At 38.3% G+C, this 26,837-nt stretch overlaps 1 protein-coding gene across 1 annotated transcript; it reads right to left on the bottom strand.

Annotated features, from left to right (window-relative positions):
- Positions 1-262: 262 nt before the first annotated feature.
- On the bottom strand, positions 263-26,469 carry rasl10a (RAS-like family 10 member A). The gene is made up of 3 exons (XM_015401643.1): positions 25,471-26,469; positions 10,398-10,522; positions 263-3,836 (listed from the first exon to the last, which is right to left on the bottom strand). Exons 1-3 carry the CDS (start codon positions 25,684-25,686, stop codon positions 3,566-3,568), a joined length of 612 nt encoding a protein of 203 aa, XP_015257129.1. The 5' UTR covers positions 25,687-26,469; the 3' UTR covers positions 263-3,565.
- Positions 26,470-26,837: the final 368 nt, after the last annotated feature.

The following is a 26,837-nucleotide window of genomic DNA, read 5'->3' as shown; positions in this document are numbered from 1 at the left end:
GAATAAGGTAAATGGTGGTTTAGTCTGCTTGACTAAAACAGTTGGACACACATTTTAAGTGGAAATGCACTAAATGTTCAGGGCCTTGTCTGTCATCCCTCTGGCTCCAGATAGCATCACTTTACCACAAGATGGCATTGTTGTTGTGACCATTTTATTTGGCAAGATTGCTGTAAATGAGAAAATAATCCACACAAGATTGGTCTTCTCAAATGCATTTATTTATTCCTCACATGTCAAAACAAAGAAATGATAACCAAGTACTAACACCTTAAAAATAAATAAAGACAAGGTTTCAGATTGAAAAAAAAAAACATAAAACAAACTGTAGCCCTTTTTATTCTGAAACACACACACACACAATGGGAAGTCATGCTACACACAGTTGCTTTCTCTTATCTCTGCTACATATTTCTCCTTTTTTTGTACTACTACAAAAAATACAACCATCTGGCCCCACTGAGGGTTTAGCACTACATTTGGAGGAAATCATGAATTTGTGCTCTCCGATGCAGCAGAAAAATGATCACTTTCTTTGACTCAGCTGCTCACCATAAAACCAGGAAACCAAAAAATAACCATTTTACACGAGATCACATTTTCACATCAGTGCAATTAAACCCTGACCTTTAAAATTTTACCAACATGAGCATGCAAGATGATTCCTCATTTAGTCATTCTTATATACAAATTGGTGAAATGTGTTCACAAAGTGTCAAATCGCCCTTCTCAACACAAACAAAAGTGACTCTCACAACATAACAATTTGGATGTTTTGTTTTTTCAGATAGTGATGTTAAAGCTTTAGTGATCATCTATTTGCATCCTTGATGGTGCGTACTGTAGGAGCTACTGAGCTCTGTTTACTTTGATAGGATGCAGGTGTGCATTGCACATGGATTACAGCGATCGCAAAAGGCTTTTTCAATATCATGTATTGGTGGTAGATGGTAGATGGTTGGGGGCATTTCTGCTGGGTTTTATTGCTCCATTCTAATCATAAGCTTCAACATCAGTTTCCCTATCTCTCTGTGTCTGTCCTTTACCTGCCTGAATGTCAGTTATCAAACCTGCCTCTCTGCGTCGGCTTGGCTTGCTCTGCCTTTCACACAAAGACGCAGGCAAACACATTAACACCTACCATAATGAGGGTGCCAGCATCCACTGTGGGCTAGAATTTTTGGACCTCATAAATCTGTCTGGACCAACAATTAAAGTACATTTAGCGCCCACATATACACACGAACAACCATGATGCAAGTAAAGGTTTGTAATTTAGGATTCTGCATGTCTCCAGACATTTCTACAGAATCATAGTCCAAAATGAGGGCAGAAGGTAGTTTAAATAATAAAGGACTGCAGCATGTTCTGCTGCAAGACAACCTTGAAACACCCTTGGTGGGGACAAACAACCTTTACCCTCGGCTGAGTCAGTAAAAGGGGGTAGGGAAAGAATGAATAATGTCTACTAATTTTTCAGGCTTTGCCCTATAGCACTAAATAACTGTGACTGACCCTAAAAAGAAGCACAATCTAATCACATCTATCCATGTCCACTTTATAAAGTGTAAAAAGACTTTCCATAGGTTTCATTTATTGCAGCAAATCCCTTAAATCTATGGAGCATTATGATAATTCATTACACACAGAATGATATGTTTACAATATTTTTTTGGGTGTTATATTAGAGAATTGTAGCTTACATTAAAAAAAAAAAAAAAAAAAAGTTAAAATATGTTTTTCAATGAAATATGAGAACACCAACTAAAATTGTTTTTGTTAATACAGAAATGTTTTGGTTTGGCCATTATAGCTGAACAGCAAATTCAACATGGAAAGACTCACAAAGAAGACAAGCAACAATTAGGGAGTTTTATTGCCATGAAAAATACAGACTTTGGCGCTCAGGTCCCAGTGGAAGACTTAGGCGTAGAGAATTATGTATGATATGCTTGAGCAAATGAATTAGGAACGGAAGCCAGATGAAAACAGGGATGATGGTGGAGATGGGGTGGAGGAGGGTTGCAGCTTTGCTGGGGAGTAAGGGAGAACCATGGATGAACAGACTTAGAAAGCAGAGTACTGAATGATAATTGGGCACTGCTGAAGCATGGTGCAGGGCTGATAGGCTTGCAGCAGGAGGACTTCAGACGGTGATTGGATGAGAGGTGAAGCTGAATTATGTCTCCCAGTTTGAATTTCTGCTAAGGATTCATTAGACATTTCCATCATCTACCAGGATAGGAGCCATACAAGGTAATTTCTTAAAAAAGCTAGCTGTTGGCAGAGTGCTGTCATCAAGTATATCACTGCAAAGATAAGTTAGTTCTGAAAACAGTGCAAATATATAACTGCGACCTTAATGGTAAAGCAAAGCCTATTTAAGGCTTCAAGAGATTTCTATGGCTTAGACTGACATTGTTCAGTCTGAAAAACTAAGTTTAGAGCCAATCATGTTTTAATTGCCCAGCTTTATGGAGTTACTGACTTCATCTACAGTATGAGCAGGACCTGAAGCCTGCCCACACTAAAAAACTGTACCAATACCTCCTTAAATGACCATTGGATCACTCTGACTCATTAGACAGTAAAATTACAACTGAAACTCGAAGGAGAAAAAACTGAGTACTGTCAATAGGAAGATAAGAGACAACACCAATGATGCCAACAAGCTGAAGGCTACAATTAAACAACCTGAACTTCAGTAAAACCTCAGTAGAACCATAGTCCAATCACTTTGATGCCAAACTGCATTGATGCAGTAATCTGTTCAAAAGGAGCCCCAACCAGGAATTATGTGTATGTGGTACAGTATAGCACATAGGCCTACTTGACATTTCTGTATTAAAAATCTTCTTTTAATCACTCTTGCGTAATATTCAAACTTCCTGAAAAACAAAATTTTGAGTTTTCTTTAGAACATAAAAGATTAAAATAGATCACTCTTTGTGTAATGAATCTTTATAATATACATGTTTCCCTTTTTGATTAAATAACTGAAATTATTAATCCTGTAATACCCACTGATTTGCTCCTGTGTTTTTGTTTTAATCTGTGTTCGTTTTTATTGTGGATCACTGGCCTCGTAATGTCTGTACTTGTGCATTTTCACCTTCCTGAATATGACAAAACCTAAAGGAAGACTTAATAATATTGCTGCCCCTCACGGTTTTGGGTCTTATGAGCTCAACTTCCACGCTTTCAGCTCCAGTTGCAGACCTGATGTTTGTAAGATGTTACATTCGGAGGCCCATCTTGAAAAGCTTTTACTTCAACCTGATGTGTGAAAATATAATTTTCTTGGATTTAAGTTGCTGTTGTTTCTATTTGCTTCCTCCTCTCTACACAACTGGCAGAATTAGACTAGGAAGTGGTTGGATGAGCTTGAGTGAAATTTCAGAGTCTTTTACAGCGCAAAGAGTCGAATAAACCTCTTTATGAAAAATCAGCTCAGTTAAGCAGGAGGCCACGGGGTATTTTTTTTCCAGCCATTACGATAAAGAGTCCTTTTATCCAGGGTCTGCTCCACCAGAGACATAAGCAGGGGTGGATGAAGCTCTAGGGGTCACATGACAGTGCATCTGTTCCTCTGTAGCGCCCCCTGCAGACGGATGGAGGTATGGTTCTGGCGCATCCCCCGTGCCACAGCAATGCCCAGCAGCTCCTTGAAGAGCAGGACCACATGCCAGTTAAACTTGGCAGAGCATTCCACGTAGCCACACTTCCAGGTCTTCTTCACCAGGACTGACACTGCCCTGCGGGGCATGAAGCGCTGCCTCTGCAGATCCCGCTTGTTACCCACCACAAGGATTGGCACCTCACTGCTGCTGCCTTCCCTGAAGGAAAATGTAAAGTGGGAAAAAAATAAGGAGGGGTTGGTTTTAAAAGGCACAGCCATCAGCTTGGTGTTTGTCAAAGTGCTTGTCACTGTGTAGTGAGTGTGTACGCGTCTTCTGAGGTGTGTGGGGGTGGATGGGAAGATTACAGCTCACACAGGCTGGAGGGGGCCTCGCTTTGCAGTAGACAGTTTACAGTATTACTGGGAATGAGAATGTATTGCAAGTAAAGAAACATATCTGGGTCTCAAGATACAGTTTTACTCAGAAGTTTATATTCATTCACCAGCAGCGTGGGTGTCATGTCAGTTTTGGACTTTAACTTATTTATTTGGGTAATCTTTAGGCTGGAATGGTTATACAACATAAAGCAACTTTAAAAACAAAATGTGGGCAACAAATTTGACACTGTTGAGGATTTTCTTTGATCTATAAGATTTAATACATGCATATAAACAAATTGCTATTGTTCCCTTGCAAATTGCAGGGAAACCTAACAGATTTCAATACCACAAGAAAGGTCCTAGAATATTTCTGGCTAAGTATTTCAGTATTTCTGTTACAACACATGGTGTAGTCCCTTTAAATTTATAGTTTTCTTTAACACAGACCTGGCTTTTAAAATGACAGCACAATCCCAAAGGTAAATCAGAAACGGCTCTGAAAATACATGAAGTAGGTTACAGTAATGGCAATGACCTCAATTTTAAGGAATTTTTACAGGTTGTGATTAAAAGTGTGTTCCATGTTAAGGGATGCATTAATTTTTGCATTTTCTTAGAACACTGGTCAAACACTGAGCCAGTATGCTTTCAGCTTGATACTGGCTACAAACAACAACAAACATTTTTTTTTCTCAGCTTTATGTTGTAAACCCCTAAACTCAGTCCTAAACCATGCTGAAACACGAGTATTTCTATTTTGTGCTTTTTATTCATAACAAGGTTGTAATTACTATTTAAAATGAAATACAAAAAAGGGACCATAAGGTTATTGTTCATTGTCAGGCAATCATGTCATCAACCCATGCTGTCAAAGGCAAAACAGCATTTTGTCTATAAGCATAATAGTTTTGATAGGTCTTCTTTACAGCAACCTTTAATCACTGTTGACGTATAAGATAGCAGGTTATTAAACCTTTATTTTGGAAAGAATAGTCAAGAAAAAAAAAAAAAAACTCCACTGAGCTAATAGCTGTCCAAAAAAAAAAAAAACTCTCATGCAAATTTGACAAGCAAATTAAAGCTCTTTGTGATGCTGTCATGATCTTATATAATCATGAAACAACATCTGTAAGATAAGCACTTAAAGATAAAAATAAAAATAGGAAAAAAAAATGTCAAAACTAAAGTACTTTTCAATGCTACGAACTTTCCTGTTTAGACTTGGCAAGAAAGCGTCAAAAATAAGAAATTAAATTAGTATTTAACCCATCCCCTTGGGGAGCAGTGGGCTGCCATCGTGGGATGCCCAGGGAGCAGTGTGGGGTTAAGGGTCTTGCTCTGAGAGCCAGAGTGGCAGTCTGTGGGAGTGGGGCTCAGAACCTCAGGATTCCAAGCTCTATGCCCTAACCACTAGGCCACCACTCCCTACAATGGTTAATGGTTCATTAACATTATAAACTCAACCAATAGTTCATTGTCACCTGATTTTACTACTATTTTTTTCGGGTCAGAAGTTGAAAAGTTTGGGAACAGCTGACAGGCTTAGTGGCTTCCAGTGCTACTAGGATCACAAGATCTCTTTGATACAGCACAGAGGAGGAGGCTCCACCATAATATGAAGTGAACAAGGGAAATATTGTGAAGAACCATGCCTTGTTCAGGGGAATAGTGTTCTTCTTCTTTTGGAGCAATGTTCCTACCAACCATCTGGGAATACTTGCACCAAGCTTGTCGCCTTTCTGACCTGTATGAGTTTAAATTCATCTTCATATAAAATGCCAACTCTATTCATCACGTTTTTGACATACTTCATGTCTAGTGGTGTAAAAGGCAAATAATTTCAAGCTTTCCCCACTCTTAAGATTTGGATCAGGGCTACATTATCACACAAAAAATAATAATTTGCTGATCCCTATCTCCAGCAGTCTATAGGCAAAAAGTGGGTTACACCTTGGATAAGTTGCTAGTCTAACTCAGGGCAGAGACATAAAAAACATGCACACACATAAACCTTAGGGCAATGAGGGCAATGAAAGAGATGCCAATTAAACAGGTCATGTTTTTGGAGTGTGGGAGGAAGCTGGAGTACCCTGGGACAACCCACGCTAAACAAGGAGAACATGCAGAAACTCCATGCAGAAAACCACTTGGCTGGGAATCGACGCAGGACCTTCTTGCTGTAAGGCAACAGTTGTACAAACTGTGCAGCCCATATATATCATTATTGGCCCAAAATTAATATTATTCCAGCCTAAGATATATTTTGTTACGTTTCTGACTGGAGCTGGATGTACTTGTATGTTTTATCAAAGTACTTCTTGAAGAGGATCTAAGGAAGACATCAGCATCTGATAGGTGCTTCAGTAAACTTATGAGTTTATCAAATTTTAAAAATCCAAAACATTTAGCGATGTGTTAAATTTAATATTTAACTTTTATCCAATTCAAACAAAGGATTTGGATTATGAAACCATCTGAAGTATAGTGAAAATCCACTCAAAGCTGTTAATTCAGACCGTAATCCTTTGCTTAAATTACATCAAGGATGTAATTTAAGCAAGGCAAAGGCAAAAAAACCTGGGAGAGCTAATGCATTATTAATTTAGATTTTATTCTATTCATGAATAAAGATTTGTTTTGCTCCTAAATAATACCAATCCCTAACTAAGATTTGCATACCTGTGCATATTTCCACACCTGTTTTCCCAGGCTGAAAGCTTGATGGAGGGTATTACATAAAGAGACAGATGCACATTTCATCCTTCAAGCCCTCAAGCAGCACTCAGTAATCTCTCATAAACCAAAAACTGCTTTCAAAATCAGTGATTTCTCAGAGGGACTAAAACAATTTACGTGAAATTGTTAGGATGCATGTCTCAATAAAAATCTGGTGGAAGAGGAGAGAATGCCAACAGAAACCTCAATGAACTAAAGAAATGTTTAATGCCAGAGGGCTGAAGAAAAAGGAGAGGAAACTGGAAGGTACTCTAGTTTTCAGCAGATATCTGTAGAACCTGATCATGTCAACCCAACATTTTGTTCTCTTGAAGCTGCCATCAACAGAGAGAAAACCCCTTTAAACCTCCATTATTCATGATCTCTGCACAGGGTTGTTCCCCACTAGACGCTTTACGAGTCTCTTTCATTCCAACATAGTATTTTCATCCTGTGACTACACATCTCCTGTTTGGGATTCCTCTTGCATTCACCCTTTCTGTTGCTAATAATGGGTTTCTGACTCCAGCCATAAACATGGAGGGGGGGATGGACTGTGTGTTGGCAGCTCAGTCATGTTCAACACAGCAAACAAATGAAGTCTCTTTCTATATGGAAATATATTCAGGTGTGGCAGTATTGTAGATAACAAAGCAGCTTTTTCACTGATCCTTTATGTTTAGAGCTTAAGCCTCGTACAAAGTCATGCCGGAGACTTTAGATCTGTATGATATCACCTTTGTTCTTTATACTTATTCACTTCATATCAAACTAAAAGAGAAATATCCCAAATCAATAGGCCTCGTGCAAGAACCGTTCGTACAAACAAATTTGCTCTCAATCGCTCGTAGTGATTCAGGAAAAAATGTTGCATTTATCATTTTCCTCCTATTTCCAAACTTCTTTAAAGTACAAACATTACAAGTGCTTAAGACTTGACATAGGAGTATTGCGCAATCAGTCACCTGTGTTTTTTATTAAAATAATACATTGTTTAACCTTGAAGCAATTGTACTTTTCTTTTTTAGTTTTTATGGCACTAATGGCTCGTTTTTTTGGACAGAAGGCTGACAGGAAAGGGGGTATGAGATAGGGGGGAGAGACATGCGGCATGTGGCCTGCGGCATGTGGCCTGCGGCATGTGGCCTGCGTCAAGGACTAAGGCCTCCGTACATGTTTCGTGCATGCTAACCACTGCGCCAAATGCACGCCCTGCAATTGTAAACTTTATTAGGATGAATCATTATATATCATCCAGCTCTGCAATCATAAAATACTTATTTATTTGCTGATGATAGAACTACACCTGCAGCTGTCATGTCAGAATCTCGGGGACACTGGTTTAATTTGTTGTCAGTTCATCAAAAGAAAGAACAGTCAGTGAGATCTATGTGAGATCAAGCTGCGATTGAAATAACATCTGGAAGAGAAAGTTCAGCAACATGGTAACACTTCATATCACTCCATGGCAGCTTCTTGGCTGTGGAATGTTTGGGTTTGGGTCTGTCTGAATTAATCAAATTAGAGTTTCACCGTTAACATTTTTGTAATGCGTCATATGAGAGAGAGCAGGAGAAAGCGATGTATTGATGAAAGAACTGGTCTGGAGATGTACAGTACACATGTGCATGTGTATTAAAAGTACATTTAGCAGAATGTTTTGTGGTGTTGGTTGATGGTTTAGCATTTACATCACATGTTTTACCTCTAGCCTCCATCAGTAGTTTTCATTGACTGTTTTCCAATAAAAAAAAAATTCTGTAAGTGGGAAAAAAACCTCAGTCAAACTTAATGCATAGTGCAAGGACTTTTGATACTGTGGGATTTTAAATAAGAACCTAAATGCTTCCACAATGAAACAGATTCTGTTCAGCTTTGACATTCCTATTGTTTCAACAAAATGATCTAGAACATAAGTAAAAAAAAAAATCCATGGCACCTTGATTTAAATTGTTTGTATAGAGCTAAAGAGTTGATCAAATTATATTATTATTAATATTATTCTTATTTTCTCAATTTCATTTTTCCTTTTGTAACAGTGCAACCATGTTATTTACAGCTCTTGTAATTGAATTCCAACTCCTTTGCTTTTAATGATCTTTTAGTTCTGCTGCTCAGCTCTCAGTCATCAGATATTTGAACCCATAAAGTTTTCCTTCTTTGACTTCGATGCCATTTCTTCAGTATGAATGAACACCTTCTGACACAGGTGGGAATTTATAGCCCTCGCACTTATATGTAGCCTTAAATGGCATTGTCAGGGTCATAATTATGCAGATTTGCAGTTCTCATGAACGCGGCCTCATGCATCACATGTATAAGGATATTTATGATAATTTATTAAAAAGGAATGGTGCTTTGGTGACGCAGTGTTTAGTGCACATGACCCATGTACAGAGGCCTAAGTCCTTGACGTGGCTGACCTGGGTTCAAATGCGGCCTGTGGTCCTTTGCCGCATGTCTCTCCCTCCTCTCTTATACCCCCTTTCCTGTCAGCCTACTGTCCAAAAAAACAAGCCACTTCTTACACTTTCTGTAAGAAACGAAAAAAAAAAATGTCTGTTGAATCTGATGTGTTGGGTTCGTATAACCCACAATTGGAGAAAAGGTCAGATAAATTTAAAACAAGAAGATGAAAATAATGTTGCATGAGACCATATATTCCTAAAATGAATAATAATCATTGACGGTGCTCCCTTTGACAACATTCATGCAGCAGCATGAATGTCGTAACAAAGCCTCTCACAATTTAACCCTTTAAAGCCCGATCCAAGAATAAAACAAAACAGAAAATTACTTTTTTTTGGTTTGAAGTCCTTATTTGGCCTTTTAACAAAATATGTAAAAAGAAAAAACAAAAATAAATTTTTGATATTAATAATTTATTACTATGCGATAAGTCAAGATTATTTTTTGTGTAGTCTTCTGCCCTCTGTTTGTGTACAATAGGATTTTGAGCAAAGTTTTTACCTTTAAATTATGCAAAAGGTGTCAGACGCAAAACATTTCAGAAACCGTATGTATCAAATATGATACATTTGGCATTACAGGGTTAAGGAGGATGATACCACCACAGAAAAAGTAAATGCAGCACAACTGTTGAATTACAAAGCTTTGTAGCTGTCAGGTTGTGTGGAGGTTTTTTTTAGAGCACTCAAATACAGAGACGGAAGCTGAGGTGGTTTCTTGCAGATTTAATGACCAGAAGGTGGCAACAGAAGCAAAAATCCAAAAATAACAAAAAACTGAAAACCAAAAACCAGAAGAGTTCAGGGAAAACACAGATGAGGAGCAAGGAAACGACGAGGAAGCCGCACCAAGAAACTGCTCGAGAGGAGTATATATGCCAAACAGAACAAAGACTGGGGTAATCACCTGATTGGGAGCAGGCGTGGACAGAATAATCTAGAAGGGAGCTAGAGGAAAGAGACTCACACAAGAGGGCAACATAGAGTAAACAAGGAATACATAACAACTCAAATACAATCAGAAAACAATACAAAAAGGAAATGAAACCAATAGAAAAACTAAAAAAGAAAACAGAACCAAAAAGTGAAAAACTGACAGTAGCCTGATTTTTATGTAATGGCCATGCTACTTTATGTAAGAGCAAGGAAGTAAAAAGGCTGAGCATTATATGTTTCATTTTTAGTAACAGAAGAGAGGTCACATGTGAGCCAACCTGTTCTCCACTATCTGCTGTTTGATCATTTTGACGTATTCAAAGCTCTCCACACAACAGATGTCGTACACCAGGATGTAAGCGTTGGCGTTGCGGACGCCTCTGCAGCGCAGATCCAGCCATTCCTGAACGACAAAGAGAAAAACAGAAACAATTATTTTATTTTAGAAAAAGAAAGTTAGTTTCTACATCTTTATATATAAGAACATTTCTGCACAAATATTTTTTCAACTTGTTGAAACTTTTTCTTTAAAGCCTTCACAAAGAAGGAAGTCTGTGGAAGGTCTTAGAAGCATCCCACATCATCATGCTGTCAGCGCCATGTCTCTCAGTGGACGGCATGTGTTTTTTAGCATGGACAGACATAATCCTTTGCATGTTGACCAAAATATTTCATTTCAGTGTCATGTGGCAAGAACACGGTCTTCAATATGCTTCCTTTGTCTGTTTAATAGTTTGTGGAAAATTTCAAACAGGGCATCTTATAAGTTTCCTCTTGCTACCCTTCCATAAAGGCCAAATTTGTGGAGTGTATAACCCATATATTTTCAGATATAACAACATATTCTCAGATTTAAGCTTTAGATCTCTGTAGCTCCTCCAGAGTTACTACTGGGTTCTTGGCTGCTTCTCAGGTTGACGGCCATGTTTCAATAAGGTTACAGACGTGCTTTTATTTTCAGGCGATGGGTTAAACAGTGATTCCATAATTATTTAATGCTTAGAAAGCTTTAATACCTTATTAAAAGCTTTGAACTTCTTGTTTACAAAATATTAATTTTCCTCCTCTTTAAAATCATGCACTACTTCATTACCATGATATGAACTGCTGATAGATGTGGGTTTGAAAACTTAGAGTTGCACATCTGAACAAGCTGATCTGTAGCCTCAATCTAAAAAATGTTGAAATGGATCGGAAAGCGTTCTTGTTATTCTTGAAAAAAAATAAGTGCATTATTGTTTGTTAGCTCCAAGCGTCCTCCGGGAATGCAGTTCACATACTTTTAGACCATAGCAATTATAGTTGGCAGATAACTGAACAGCATGTACTCCCTGTTCCTGTAATTTTCCCTGAGCACTTTGGCTCATATAACATTATGCCTCTGCTGTAGAGAATGTGTACAGTGAATAAATTCCTGGAGCTGACTCAACTTTTGGTGCTTTGCATTCCTGAAATAAAGCAATTTCGTGATCGCCCAGAAGAAATCACCACTCAGTCTCCTAGTAACACCGATCAAGGACAATGAAAGAGGATAGACCACACAGATCACACAGAGTCTTTTAGCGGATGAAAAACAAACTCTTCTCACTGCTAGATCAGACTTTTAGTCATGATATTACATACATGATATCCTGTATTCGCAATCTTGTCCTTTCAGTCATTACCCTGGTCTCATGACCACAGATGAGGGTGGAAACGTAGATTGATCAGTAAATCTACAGCTTTGCCCCTGGATTCAGCTACCTTTTTACCACGACAGTCCGATACTGCAACCGCTTTACTGCCGACACCGCACAGATCTGTCTATCGATCTAAGGCTTAATCCATCCCTCACTTGTGAACAAGATCCCGAGATACTTGAACTCCTCCACTTGAGACAAGGACTCTCCACTGATCTGAAGAAAGGATTCCACCATTCTCCGGTGGAGCACCATGGCCTCAGATTTGGAGGAGCTGATCCTCCTCGAGGCCACTTCATACTCGGCTACAAACTGCCCCATTGCACGCCGAAGGTCCTGGTTTGATGAGTCCAACAGGACAACATCATTTGCAAACAGCAGAGATGATTTCCTGAGGTTCCAGAACCGGACACCCTCCGGTCCCAGGCTGCGCCTAGATATTCTGTCCATAAATGTAATGAACAGAACCGGTGACAAAGGGCGGCCCTGGCTGAGACCAACATGCATCGGGAACAGGTCTGACTTACTGCCGGCAATGCGAACCAAGCTCCTACTGCAGCCATACAGAGGGCCCTGCACCCCATACTGCTGTAGCACCCCCCAGAGGGCACCACAAGGGACATGGTTGAACACCTTTTCCAGATCCACAAAACACATGTGGACTGGTTGGGCGAACTCCCACGAACACTCGAGCACCTCATGAAGGGTATAGAGCTGGTCCAGTGTGCCGTGACCAGGAAGAAAACTGCATTGTTCCTCCTGGATCCGAGGTTCGACTATCAGGCCGGATCCTCCTCTTCAGCACCCTTGAGTAGAATGGGGAGGCTGAGGATTGTGAAGCACCCCGCTTCGACCGCCACCCAGTCCTCCCTGCACCCAACCCCTATGGATTCCTCTGTGAGTGGTGGGTCCACAGGAGGTTGGGCCAACTTGGTCTATTCGGGCTGGGCCTGGCCGTGGAAAAAGTGGCCCGGCCCCCAGGTGCTCGCATACGAACCCCAACTCTTCTTTTCATGGTTGCTTTATCTCTTACAAATGTGCTGTTAGACTGGTTTGACCGACAGGCAATGAATTTATAAATATTTGATATGATAAAAGAGAGATAGAGAGAGGAAAAACCTGAAGGAGAGGGGAAGTGAATCTGCTAGAGGAAAAACCATAAGATGAAAACAAGAAAAATGATGAGAAGATCAAAAGGCAGAAGGATCAATGGATAAACAAAACAGGAAGTTACCATCACGCCAGGATTTTTTCTCTCATTGTTTTAACAGGAGCTTTGCTCTCTGACACCACAGTCAGATCAGATGAAAATGACTAATATTCATTTTGGGTTAACAGGTTGAGGATATAGTGGGAGCTAGTAAGAGAGCTAGGTGAGAGGAAAAAAAAAAAAAAGCTCAGCTACCATGATAAAATGTGAACTAGAAAGCGTTAAAATTTTATTATTGGCTGTTTTATTTAGCAGTGTTTATTACTGATGCTGGAATTCAGTTTGTTGGTTCAAATCCCAACCTGTATGATGAGGTCTGCCTGTTCTCCCTTTGAGACCACATGGGTCTGTCAAGCTCTCTCCCTCTGTCCAGAAACCTCCATGCCAGGTTAACTAGCTTCTAAAAATTGCATTTAGTTGTGATTTTGAGGATGATTGGATGTTTGTCCTGCTGTGTCTCTGTGTTGCTCTCAGAGTGGTTGACCTGTGCAGAACACCCCCATCCCCTCTTCAATGGCTAATGGAAGCAGCCTCCAGGTCTTGTGTGATTATGTTTCAAGGATTTAGCAAACACAGAAAGTGGATGCATGGAATCCGTCACTAAATAAGTGTCCTGTTTTGGAGAAAATGTTTTAAAAAGTAAGAATTAAATAATATACTGTAGTTTCCACATTGAACATGCAATCTAACACTAAGTCCTGCTTTTTACAGGATAGTTCAACAAAATTGTTCAAAACTTATGGAAGGAAATCCATTACTGGTTGTGTTTTCTCCTGGAAAGAAGTCAAAAAGGGCAAGTTATTAATGGACAAAAAACAAATAATTAACAGAGTATCATGTTGTTTCCTAAATTGAATTTTCACAAATGTTTTTCACAAAATCCATACCAGAAAAACGAGTTTCTTTTATTCTGTAAAAATCTCTAAAAACTGTTCATACAGCCCCTGCAATTAAACATGTCTCTTTAATATCACAATATAGATTATTACAAACCCATAGTAACTCTGTTACCTAAGCACTCTGTTATGTTTATCTTCTTGGTTTACATTCTGTTAAAATATAAAATTAGATAGATCTTGTAGAGGTTTATCTGTTGCAATATAATGTACCTACAAAAACTTTATTTTGCACTTATTTTTCAGCCTTTTTCTATTTTGCATATCTTGTTATGGAGGCATTATGCTTTACTTAATATTCTTTTATTTTTCTTTACAAAAATTAAGGTGGCATTTTTATCTTTTCTGTTTGTCAGTATTTTTTTATTATTATATTGTTCATAAGACAATTAACCTCGTTTTAAAACACTTTTCCTTCATAAAACACAATTTAAAAGGAGCTTTATCAGCCTTTTTATAAGAAATGCATTAACAATAAAAGAAAATGGGAAAACTCTTTATGGGTCCCTTGATGTTCTTTTTTGAAAGCTACACATTCTTCTTACTTCAAACCTCACTTTTATTTTTGGAGGCATTGGATATTTTGTGGATGTTTACAACAAAACAGGCTTAAATCAGAGGTAAGTGGACTTTCACTCTGAGTTCTGTAAAATCTGGTTGCTTCTGGTTTAAACCTGTCTTATGTTTTTCATGTTTTTAGCCCTTATTTGTTTAATCTGTCTCACATTTCTGGCACTCGTGGATCCTCATTTTCGCACACATCAAATCAAAAGCAGAGATCCCCTGATTGGCTGATCAGTGAAGAAGCAGAAATGATTAAGGAAAACCGACTCAGCACCTCATCACAAATAAGCTTTTTTTTTTTTTTAAACTAGAGTTTCAACTAGAGCTGTCATTTTTACTCTGACTAGTTTGATGTAAGGATGTGCAGCAAGAGGGTGTAGTTCCCTTATTCTTGGTGATAGATAATGTTTAGATAGATAATGTTTTGGGATGCACAATGCAAAAAGTGCTCACTGTGTCAAAAAAGTATATTTTCTTGGTTTTACAGTGTTTGTTTAAATCACATTCATAGTGAACTTACAGTAAGTCTTATATCTTTTTTGACAGTTAAATAATCTGTAAAATCTATCAAATTTCAATATTTAATTTTAGTACAATTATTCACAGGAAAATCATTTCTACTGTTTACAACCCCTCCTCTTTTTAAACCCTTTTTCTGATAGTATATCAGCACCTAATTTCTTTTCCTGAAACATTCCACTTGATTTGATTATACAGAGAGGAGCATCTTTCACCAATTCATCTTGAGAGGATCTCTCTAAATCTATCTAGGCTCCCCTCATTTGCTCAACTCATTAGCTCACTACACATAATTTAAATAAAGGTGCCATGGATTTTTTTTTTAAAACTTATGTTCTGGATCATTTTGTTGAAAAAAGATCTGAAATGTCATAACTGAATAAAATCAGTTTCATCTTGGAAGCATTTCGATTCTTATTGAAAATCCCACAGTACCACAAGTCCTCCACTGTGCATAAAGCGGGACTGAGTTTTTTTTTTTTCCACTTACAGTTTATACTTTAACACTGCGCCCACCTGGAGAGTTTGTTGGCGTTAGCTCAATCCAAGCCTCAGAGGACCAAAACACATGGTCCTCTTAGCAGATTAGAGTTCGGAAAACCCAAGATGCTATTTTTGTCTGTTTTACTAGGTGATGCCACTCTTTGCTGCTTTTTTCTAACATTGAGATTTAAAGACTGGGGCTCTCTTACCATCATACTCAATGTGTAAGGTTATCAACAGTATAGGCAGTCCCTGAAAGACACAGTCCATATCTCTTTCATACTGCAGAGACACATTAAGTTTTGGATTATTAACTGGATGTTCTTGGAAACTCACACCAATTCAATAAAAAAAAAATTGTAAATGTAAATTTCTAAATTAAACTCAGATAAAATGCATATTCATAGGATGGTTCCACTCATTATTTAAAAAAAAGGGGGTAAGCAGCCGAGTGTGATTTTTACTCCAAAAATGTAATCACAATTAGGGTTGTTTGTTTTCTCAATTTTCTTTCCACAGGAGGTGCAAAATAAAAAAATAAAAAAATGCATTTAAAATATTTATATTTAAAGCTTTTTTTTTTTTTTTTTAGGTGTGGGAACATGTATGTAAAAGAAGAGCAGGAGAGAAGCTTAAACATTCTGCTGAAGCCACACAAGCTGAGATTTACGCAGAAGCAGCTTGAATATTCATGGTTTTGCCTTTATCAGTCTAGACTAATCAGCAGAAATCAGCCGAACCCGTTCAAGCTGTCTGACGACGACTCAAATCTAAATATATATCAGTAGAATGAATCACTAAATGTGGCCTCCAAACGGAGTAATCAATGCAAGGAGAGAGTTTCCTGTTTGTGAGCACCAGACATGATCCATACATCATCACCGTCTCCGCTAACATGGCCAAACACTACCTTCATTTTTACATTTTTCGAATAGTGTCTGACTGATACACCTTTTTGTTGTATAATATTGTCTTTTATGCTGAATGATAAAAGAATATCAAAATGCAAACATATTTTAAATGTTAAACTGATGACACCTTTATACATCACCGTAAAACCCAATTTAATTTTAATTTTTTTTATTTAGCTAACTGTACTCTTGGTCCTTTTAACAAGAACTTTAATCTGAAAGGGAAAAAGATATTCACACATAAAGATATCCCTGTTTATGCCTGCAAACACTTCATCACACATATACAGCTGATAATATATGACAGAGGCAGATAAGGAAAAAAGTGATGATCAGCGTGGTGATATTACTGAAAATGTCAGCATGTTGATGAGAATGAATTTGCCGTCATTGAGCTTGGAAGAAGTTATTAATGGGTTTTTGTCAACAGGAAGAAACAGTTTCACATGAGTGGGATGATAATGAGGCCGATGAGCCTTGGAGTAGAGATGTGAGGGACAACTGAAAAAAGAAAGAGGATAGTGAGAGAGCAGGTGTAATGTATGATGATTTCTTCCAAGTCATTCTGCATCATTTTAACAGCTTTCTATGGGCCAGAAGATCCTGGCAGACTCTGCTGTGGCTAACAGGCCCTATGCTGACCTTTGGACCCTAACAGAGCCTGGACTAGGTTAATATATTTTCTCTTAGTAGAAACTACCAGATCCGAGATGGAAAAATATTTTGCTCATTCTATAAATTAAACTGGTTTTAAGAATTAATAGATTTTTTTAACAGGTTTTTTTCTGCTTTTTTAAAGAAGACAAAGTTAGAGATTATACAGCTGGTCGATTTATTGTACCTAAGGGGAAATGTTGCTCATTGTTTACCTTTATAATATAGAATATGTGTTTAGAAAAGCTGTATTTAGAGACTGAATTTTGTAAAAAAAAAATGATAATAATTATAATATTAATATTATATAGCATCCAATTGTGACATTGGGTATTTGCTTTCCTGTCTATTTCAGTTGAATTTTATGGTTTAGTCTAAATGTACCCCTGTGTTGAACCAGATTTAAACACATTTCACCCAAAATAATTTCCTTCTTGGAACAGAATATGTTTTTGTGGTCTTGCTGTCATTAATTGGTATAGCAGCAGAGAACTGGGATGCAAACTAGAAGCAATTCATTAAAGAAAGGATAAAACAATTACAGACAGGATATAAAGCAATGTAGAAACATGTCGGAAAACAACAGATATTATAGGACAGCGGGAAGATCTAACAACTTAAATCTAACAACTGGAGGCTTAATGCTGGGGAGTTGATTTTTGGATGTTAGGTCATGTTAGGTAACTGCATGTACTGCTTTGGGAACACAAATAAATAGAATAAATAGAAATATAAATAGAATAAAATAAAATATAAAAATAAATAATAATATAAATATATAAAAATAAATAGAAAACAATACAGACATTTTAAATTTAAGAAAACTAAAGAGAAATGAGGATAAAACCCAAATCAGAAAATAGGCACTACTTTTACTTTTCTATTTGTTAAGTTAAGTGTTAAGTGCGTAGCTAGGTTGTTATGAAGACTTTGTTTTCCATGTGTTACATGTGTGCCATATTTCAAAACTTATAAATAGTACAACAAAAACAAGATTCCTCCTGACACAAAAACAAGCCCATAACTTTAAGGTACCTTTAATGATTTAATATTAGAAGTTTTAACAGAACTTTTCCCTCCATTCTTTAACAAACTATCTTTACAAAATATATTTAATTTTGTCTACTTAAACAAATTATAAGTCAAAGAAACTTAAAATATAAAACTCTGCTCTTCTTCTTTTTTTCCCCCCAGTCTTTTTATTGTCATAACACTGTCAAAAGTACAGCGCAATGAAATTCACTCTCTGCTTGTAACCCATCCACTTGGGAGGCAGTGGGCTGCCATTTTGTGGCGCCCAGGGAGCAGTGCGTGGTTAAGGGTCGTCTGGTCAGGGACCCAGAGTAGCAGTCTGTGTGAGTGGGTTTTAAACTCCCAACCTCAGGATTACAAGCTCTATGCCCTAACCACAAGGCCACCACTACCCCCATTGACTGATTTTTGTAGATCACATGGAAAGGATGAGATCTGCTCTTCAGATGAGTTTACTTTACTAACAGGTGTTCTGACTTTTGCTAACTTATGAACCTTGTTGCATTCTGTCTCTCAACACCTTTTAAAGTAGCTGATGCAGCTGATTATTTTCAGACAGACACCATCACAGTTAAATTAAGAGGCTAAACTAAGGAATCCAGTAAGACAGCTAAAGTTGAAAGGAGATTAAGTCTTTGATCCTAAAAAAGTCAAAATGAGGGGTATACAACAAACTAATCTAATAAAAATACTTTGCTGCTTCATTTAATCAAAAGACAAATGCTGATTGTAAAATTATTTAAAAGAATAGGTGCAATACAGCTGATTTGCTGAAAAATAAATGACTGCCTTCGGCATTGTACATCATTGACTTAATTGTGAGGTTGCAGATATTTAAGTCCTTTATTAGTCTATACAAATCTAAGACCAAATTGTGTTGTATTTCTCAGGTAAACATGGCATATTTTAATTCCTTAGCAACGCATGTCATCACAGCTCAATCCTAATTGAGGCAGCTGAAGATATGAGATGCAGGAGGCGGTTTTCAGTTGCAGCCTCACATCTCGTGGCCTAAAAATAGCAGCTTGTGTTCTCATCTCATATCTCTTTGTCAATCCTGGTTTTAAAAGCGGAGGCGGAGCTTGAAAGAGCAACACTCCTTCTGCAGAGCCAAGCAAAAAACCCAAGCAGCAGAACAAATAAACAACAGAAAAAAAACAGAAAAGTCGCTGGAGCAGTGAGCAGGAATCAGACAAATCCAAAATGTGTTTGAGAGATAAATGGAGTGATAGTTGTGCATGCCTGCAGGAAGGGAGTGCAGCTGTGGGAGCGTAAAAGTAAAGTGTAGTGGCGCCACCTGCATCCTTCAATTGGTCTTCTTACCAGTGCAGAAAAAGAGCATCTCCTTCCACGCTCCTCTAGACCCAAACAGAGCATGTCTCCTTGACAACAGCCGGCCCTGGTCAGTTTCCAGCATCCAAAGACAAAAGCTGTCGCATCTCTGAGTATTATGTTGGGTGAAGAAGAGGAGGGGGCCCTTAATGGTATGTGTGGTTGTGATGGATAATGCAGGAGCACAGGAGCACCGGGTGTAACGTGGTGTGGAAAGGCTGATGAGCAATTAAAGATGTGTCATGCAAAGGCCACACTGCCTAGCTTGCAAATAAAATCTATTACAGACCCCACAGGTGAAATTTCAATTAATCAATGATGACCTATAGCAGGAAAATCATTAAAGGCTGTAGGATATATCACTCCCCAGTGTGTTTGCCTCTTTTGAAACTGGAAAATAATTTTGCAAAGTTTCTACTATGCTGTCGTAGAAAGGAGAAGTGATTTAGAGTCTATTGTATAGTCTCGGCTTTATGGTCCAGTCTCCCTTTTGTTCAAACTGAAAGTGCAGTAATAGAAGACTTTGAAAGGATGGATGTACACAGTTTGGACAGAAGCTGTTGTCAGGATTGTAAACCTAGGATTCGACTGGCTTTGACCAAAGTTTCTTAATCCACATCTATTGGCTTATTTATTTCCATGTTCTACATCTATCCTTTAGCACATGGGTGGAAATGTTTATTTTGAAGAAGGTTTTATGCAAGAGTTCGTGTCTAGAGCAAGGAGTAATGAGAAGAAAATGATCCTGATCTTAAACACTATACTAGGAGAGTGAAGAATTTGTATTCATTACTGACAGTAATGTAATGTTTTAATATTAAAAATATCTGGGTTTATGCAATATGAGGAATATAACTGTTTTTTTTAGGGTGCTGTACAAAAGTAATCACAACCTATAGAGTTTTTCTTACAATAAAAACAAAAGCTGCAAAGAATTTGGTTTTTCCTGAAAGAACAACCATGTGTACGTAATGCAAAGGCATTATTAAGACAAAGAAAAAAAATATTTACAGAGAAAAAAGGTGAAAATACAGTAATTATTTCAATTTACTCTTTCAGTATGATATCCCCAAACAAAATGCCTTTGAAGTCACCTAATTAGTAAATAGAGTATAATTGCGTGTGATTTATTCTCAGAATGCAGCTGTTGTGTGAAGGCCTCAGAGGTTTGTTAGAGAACATTAGTAAATAAAGAGCATCATCATGAAAACAAAGGGAAACAGCAGAAAATTCAAAGAGAAAGATGATGAGAAGTTTAAACAGAATTAGGTGTAAAAAAAAAAATTATATAAAGCTCCTAGAATCACTGTTCAGTTTATCATTCTGGAGGGAAAAAGAGTACTGCAGAACTGCAAACCCATTAAGATATTTCAATTGAGTCTAGCCTAAACTGACAGACTAGAAACGGAAAACATTAACCATTAAGCAACCAATAGAGCAATGGTAACACTGGAGGAGCCGCAGAGACTCACAGCTCAGGTGGGAGAATCACTCCACAGGATAGCAACATTGAAGAGATAAAAAAAAAAAAACTTTTGCTTCAAAGACATACATTTCATTTTTCTGGTCTCTCTGCAAATAAAATATAAATCTTGATGAAAACTAACACATGATGACTAATATGAGGTTATTTTTTTCTTCAGAGGTGCAGGGTCAGCCCTGGTCAGAGGTGGTGAGAAGCTGGACTGAGCTAAATGACTTTAAATAAAAATTTCTCCACAAAGAGATAATAGAAGCTGTTTATCTTCTGTTCAATCATAGAAAACAAAAAATCTTTCTCACGTTACATGTTTAGGCAAAGCCTGTTGAAAACTTACTTAAATGACCAAAAGCTGCACAAAAACAGAGTGAAAATATGAAGACCAGTCAAAATGGAAATAGATTTCACAAAAGCATTTTTTTTTAAAAAAAAGACACAATACAGACAAAAAGGTAGCAAAGTTTACACATTAGATCAAATGTAGAATGTTTAAGTCTCTAAATATAATGTTTCCTCACTTGGCTTTTTCTGACTTTGTCAGCTTTGGTCACCAGGGAGCACATGAGAAAATCTGACAAGTCCAAAACTAATATACAAAATTGAAATTGAAGCCTTGCTTGGATTTCTTACAGGTTGCACATTGATCTTAATATCCCAGCAAAATCAGATCAACCTTCTGGTCTTGTCCTTTTGTGTTGGGTCCATTTTTAATCAATAAACAATTTTAATCTAATAAGAGAAAATTCAGAAAAGAATATAGATTATTGCTCATGGATGCTTCTCTGACGCACCTGCAAAAATGCAGAAAAACCAGGACAATAATAAAAACCTTTTCTAATACAAAGCGTAGCATAGCAGCATGAAAATGAAAGTATAAAACATTAAATCATAAATTTTTCAGCTGTTTGCTGAGCTGCTTCACAAAGAGCTTTGAAAACAGGGGAAAACATTATCTGAAAAAACTTTATCATTCTCTTAGCATTTAGGTAAATTGTAGATCCCTTCACAGATGGGTTCAAACCCCACAATGTGTTATGTAAAGAAAAAAAGAAAAAAAAAGAATTTAGAGTGGGAACTGAGAAATCATTTATAGGGGAGCAGGCACAGGGAGCATCTTCAGTGAGTGGAAGCAGATACCTAATGACTCCAGGAAAAGAAAACATTCAAAAAAAAAAAAAACAAGACAATATGCTAAATGCTCCATCAAACTTAAATCCATCTGTCACCACATCCTATTGCCACACAGTGACAGTTGCTCTCTAAAAGCTATGCTATCAGCAGCAAACACATTTTGACAAGTAAACAAATCATTTAAAGCATCTCAGTAAATTAACAGAAATCTGGGACCAGTAAGCATAAAAAGCCTTTTCAAAGCCTTTTTAAATATAATCTGAGAAGATGAGAAACTGCCAGGCTGCATCAGCATGGAGGCGATCTGACTCACTGTATCCTCTAGCTTATTCATCACAAATTTCATAGGACAGATTACTCCACGCTCGGTCAATGTTACTGTGTCCATTAAGCTCTTTGGAAACTGTCTAATTGACTGCAGCCACTCAGAGCTCTATTGGTGGTCTATTCCCTGCAGTATTGTAACTGGGAACACTGCTTTAATTCAATTTGCTGCACGCCGCGAGTAAATTTAAATCACTGTTCTTTGTGTGCTGCTTAGTACTCACTGCCCCTGACTCGGGTTACTACTCATCTCAGCTGATGGGGTCAATCCAGAGAGGCGCAGTGACTCAGACATGTTGCCCCATCAGCGCTCTGCCTGTGAACAGACGACATTAACATACTGAGGACAAGCGGGATACGACAGGGGACGAGAGATCAATCCAATGGTAATGTGGCAGCAGCACACTGTTATGCTGGCCATGTGTGCTAAAAGCGTGCCGATGTGAGTCAACCGTTGGAGACATTCAGTACACTCATATAGTTTAAACCCATGACACTCACCTTGTTTTATTCCTGCTGTCTGTTCACACCCACCCACTGTTTGCTTAGAGGAATTATTTAGCAGAACAAAACTTTACAGAATGTCCCAGTTGGTGGCAAACAATGCTGCAGACCTTATATCACCTTTAGATGAAACACCAGGTCAGGAAGAAGAGCTGTAATTCTGACAGGTAGATTGCTTTAGCCCCTCTGCCATCCCCAGGTCGCTTGTTTGTTGACTCCCACCCTGTCAGATAACTATGGCCTTTCTGGCAGAAAGCATCAGTGAAAGTCAACATGTTAGAAAAGAGGACAGTTTCCTGAACAGTAATTGAGAGGTTGGTGTGTTGACCTGGGAGATTTTCTCTAATGAAAGTCGTCACAGATAGTAGAAAAACACACACTGCTAACAATACAGAGGAGATGTGATGTGTGATGCCAAGTTAAGACACACTTATTTGGCTATAAGAGATAATTATTAATGGGCTCACATCTTTCAAGGGTCAAGCATTTAGGATTTAGTAATCCAAGATAATCTCTACAGTAGCTGAAAGTGGGACATTGCTTTGTGTTCAGCCTCTTTTTTTTGATATTTTTAAAATTCACCAAATGAATAAGCAAATTCCCATTGGATGTAACTTAATCTCAGGTGTTCTGCGAAGGCCTCAGAGGTTTATTTGACAACATTAGAGAAAAAACAGGATCGTAGAGACCAAGAGACACAGCACTCAGGTCAGATGTATTTGTATGCTCATGTTTAAACTAGTATTAGGTCCCAAAGCAATGAAAAGCCTAATCTAAAAATGGAAAGAGAGCTGCACAACCTGCAAAGTTACAGGCACCCACCTAAACTTACAGTTGAAAGAAAGTGAGCATAAAATAGAAACCGTGAGACCGATGGTTCTTATGTAGGAGGATATTGAGATCCACAGCACATGGTGGCAGAATATGCTGAGAGTAAATCTACCTGTTGCTCACTACAGATTTACATTTAAAGCAAAAGAAGCAAGAAGAAGGTTGATGTTAAAATAAAGCTATACAGAGGCGTATATGTAGTTTGCTGTATGTCATGTAGTGGACACAGCAAATATAGATGAAGGTAAAACCTAAATTGAACTCCTTTGTCCTGGTGGTATACACAGCCTTTACATTACCCAAAACACACCATTCCTACCCTGAAACATAGTGATTCAAACATGATTTCAGGATCTTCAGGGAAGCTTCTCTTCAGGAAGGACATGGCAAGTCCCTGTTGTTGAGAATATAAATGATGCTAATTTAAACAAACAATCCCCTAAAGAAAATGTTTTAAAGCCTAAAACAATGGATTTGAGATGAAGACAGAGGTTCACCATCCAGCAGGACAATAAACTTAAACATACAATGACAGCTGTTAGATGAAAGAACATCCCTATGTTACCCAAAGTCCAGAACTAAATTTGAAAGTTAAATTTGATGCTTACAATTGCTCTTGATCCAAACTGTCTAAGGTTGGAAGAGGAATCAGGGATTTCATTTTCCAGACAGCCATCAAAGCCAACTACAGCTACAGGTCTTCTACAAAACAATGAGCTAGGTAATCTGAATGCAAATGCACATTTTTCAAATTTGTTCAATTTGTTCTAAACAAATGTGTAAAGCATTCATAATTTGTCCTCTTCTTAACAAATAATATATAAGACTGAAACAAAAAACAAAATAGAAGTTTTTGGTGGTAATGCAACAGAACATGGAAAGGTTCAAGTGGTATAAAAAAATATTGCAAAGCCCCATGTATAATGTAAATCACAAAGAAATGATTCACAGCCATTTGAGGTCTGACTTTGACTCATAAAGTGGGATTCTCTCTAAGCTTTCTAAATTCCTCTAAATTCCCTCTGTGTTTAAACACTGGAGGAGCGGCAGCACAAAAATGGGATTTAGGACTTGGATTACTGCTGAAAACCCCCGTAAAACTGATTTAAGAGAGTAAAGCTTTAAAAATGTACATTCTTAATTTTTGATTTGCGAATATTTGCACAACCATTATTTAAATACAAACATTTGAGTGACTGGCAATCGAAAACATGATCTAAAAAAGACAAAATAGAATTACATTTCTCTAAAATCTCATATAAGCAAAACAAAGATACCCAAAGCTGTGTCTTGACATGATCATTTATTTAAATCTGTCTTCTACTGATCAAGGATGACCCCTGGTTGTGTAAAAGGCCAGTCTGCTCTGCCTTTGCATAGACAGAGTTTATGTAGATGGAGCTGAAGCATCATATGATCAGCTCATTTAAATGAACTGACTCCGAGCTCTGCTGTTTTACTTAGAAATCTACTGAAGACATCTCGCGATCGATTAGAAAAATGTATTATTTCCTCAGGAGGGGGTGCAGTTTACAAAGTGATGCTCCAAGGCTTTAAGTCAGTCTCCATAGCAACTAGTAACGACATCTGTTAGTGAAAATGGGATAAATAAGGTTTGTATATTGTCTTCTGGCTGCAGCTCCAAAGAGGTGCTGATGAGTTAAAATAAAAAAAGAAAACGTAACCTGAATGTTTCTGTATACTAAGATCATTGAATGTATGTTTTAATTTTTTATTTTTTGTGAGGTTAAAGTAGAATTATTTAGGGGTTAAATGTCTGCTTAAAAGTAAGCCACATTACCTGACTGGCACTTGCTGGGAAGGAGGAGATTGGCGGGACGTCCAAAATTTTTAACTCGTACATGTTCCCGTTCAGAATGACCGAGGGTCTGTATACATATCTGCTCCTGGTCGGCGTGTATGCCTCCGAGAAATCGTTATAGATGAACTGGCGGATTATAGAAGTTTTGCCCACCCCGGGAGCACCGATCACTGCGATACTCAGCGTCTCCACCATTCCTGGAGCCCCAGTTCAGCACCATGGACAGCGACAGGGACAGATGCGTACCGTCCAGTAAACACAGCTGGATCCTCCTGCTGCTGCAGCCTCTAAAACCGCCTTAGGTGGCCTCAGCAGCGGGCGAAAAATACACAAATCATCCAAAGCGAGGAAACTTCAATTCTCAGGTGAGAGCAACAAGAGATTGTCACAAATAGAGGCTCGAGCATGATCCTGCAAACGGAGGGAAACGGTTCTTAGTCACCTCTAGGAAACAAACTCTTGTTTTTTTTCTGAGGACATCCCCGGAGAGGAGCAAAACAAAGTCCGTCCTTGCAGTCTCCACTTGGACATAATCTCATCCACGCTCCGCTCCGACCTTTCCCAGACGCGTAAGACCTCTCCGCGCCTTCACTGATTGCCTCCTCTGAGCCTCTCGCTCATTTTCCCAGCGCTGCAGCACCGCCTGCGCTCGTTCATGGCAGCGGGGGGAGGAAGGGAAGGCGCACAGCCGTGGGGACTCGTAAAGAGGCTCTCCACGTGTTCTGCAATGGGCTTAAACCTCCCTGCCGTTTCTCTTTCTGATGCTCAAGGGAAGTGGGAGCAAAGGGTCCTCACAGCCGACAGAGGCGCGTCAGCTGTAAAGGCATCTAGAGTGCGATCAGGAGCGCTTTGCGTCTGCAGTTGGAGAGACAGGAGCTCTCTCTCTCTCTCTGTCATCGGAAATATCCCCTGCACTGCTCATCCAATAGGATAAGGTCGTGCGCAAAACGCGAGTGAAAGCGCGGTGTTCCCATAACGCCACGGAATAAATGATAAAATATCAAGACACACACTCACACAAACACCCCGCACCATGCATCAGCACGGTGCGGGGGTCATAGTGCCTGAGCAGCACATCTCTGAGGTGACTTTTGAGCTGCTGGATGGGGTCTAAAGGTAAGGCTCAGTCAATATGTGGCATCAATCACAGCCTGGTGACAGCTCCCCTCAGTGGACCACTTGGAGGAAAAACAAAACCTGATCTATCTAGCTGGAGATTAGCTTCTGACATCAGGAAAAACTTGAACTGTGAAGGTTTCATTGATTTATTATTCTTTCTGTAGTTATGTAAAAAAAACAAAACAAAAAAACATTTTAAAAGGCAGCATACAGACCCGAAAAAAATA

The sequence above is a fragment of the Cyprinodon variegatus genome, unplaced genomic scaffold, assembly GCF_000732505.1.
Source record: "Cyprinodon variegatus isolate N-32 unplaced genomic scaffold, C_variegatus-1.0 Scaffold1243, whole genome shotgun sequence".
Classification (NCBI taxonomy): Eukaryota; Metazoa; Chordata; class Actinopteri; order Cyprinodontiformes; family Cyprinodontidae; genus Cyprinodon; species Cyprinodon variegatus.
This window is presented reverse-complemented; position numbering and strand designations above follow the sequence as displayed.

Coding starts and splice junctions, on each gene's coding strand:
- rasl10a (XM_015401643.1), bottom strand. CDS start 25,686: ATGGTGGAGACGCTGAGTATCGCAGTGATCGGTGCTCCCGGGGTGGGC. Junction 10,523..25,470: donor TCCCAGCAAGTGCCAGTCAG/GTAATGTGGCTT, acceptor TTTGTCGTTCAG/GAATGGCTGGATCTGCGCTG. Junction 3,837..10,397: donor CAGCAGATAGTGGAGAACAG/GTTGGCTCACAT, acceptor ATTTTCCTTCAG/GGAAGGCAGCAGCAGTGAGG.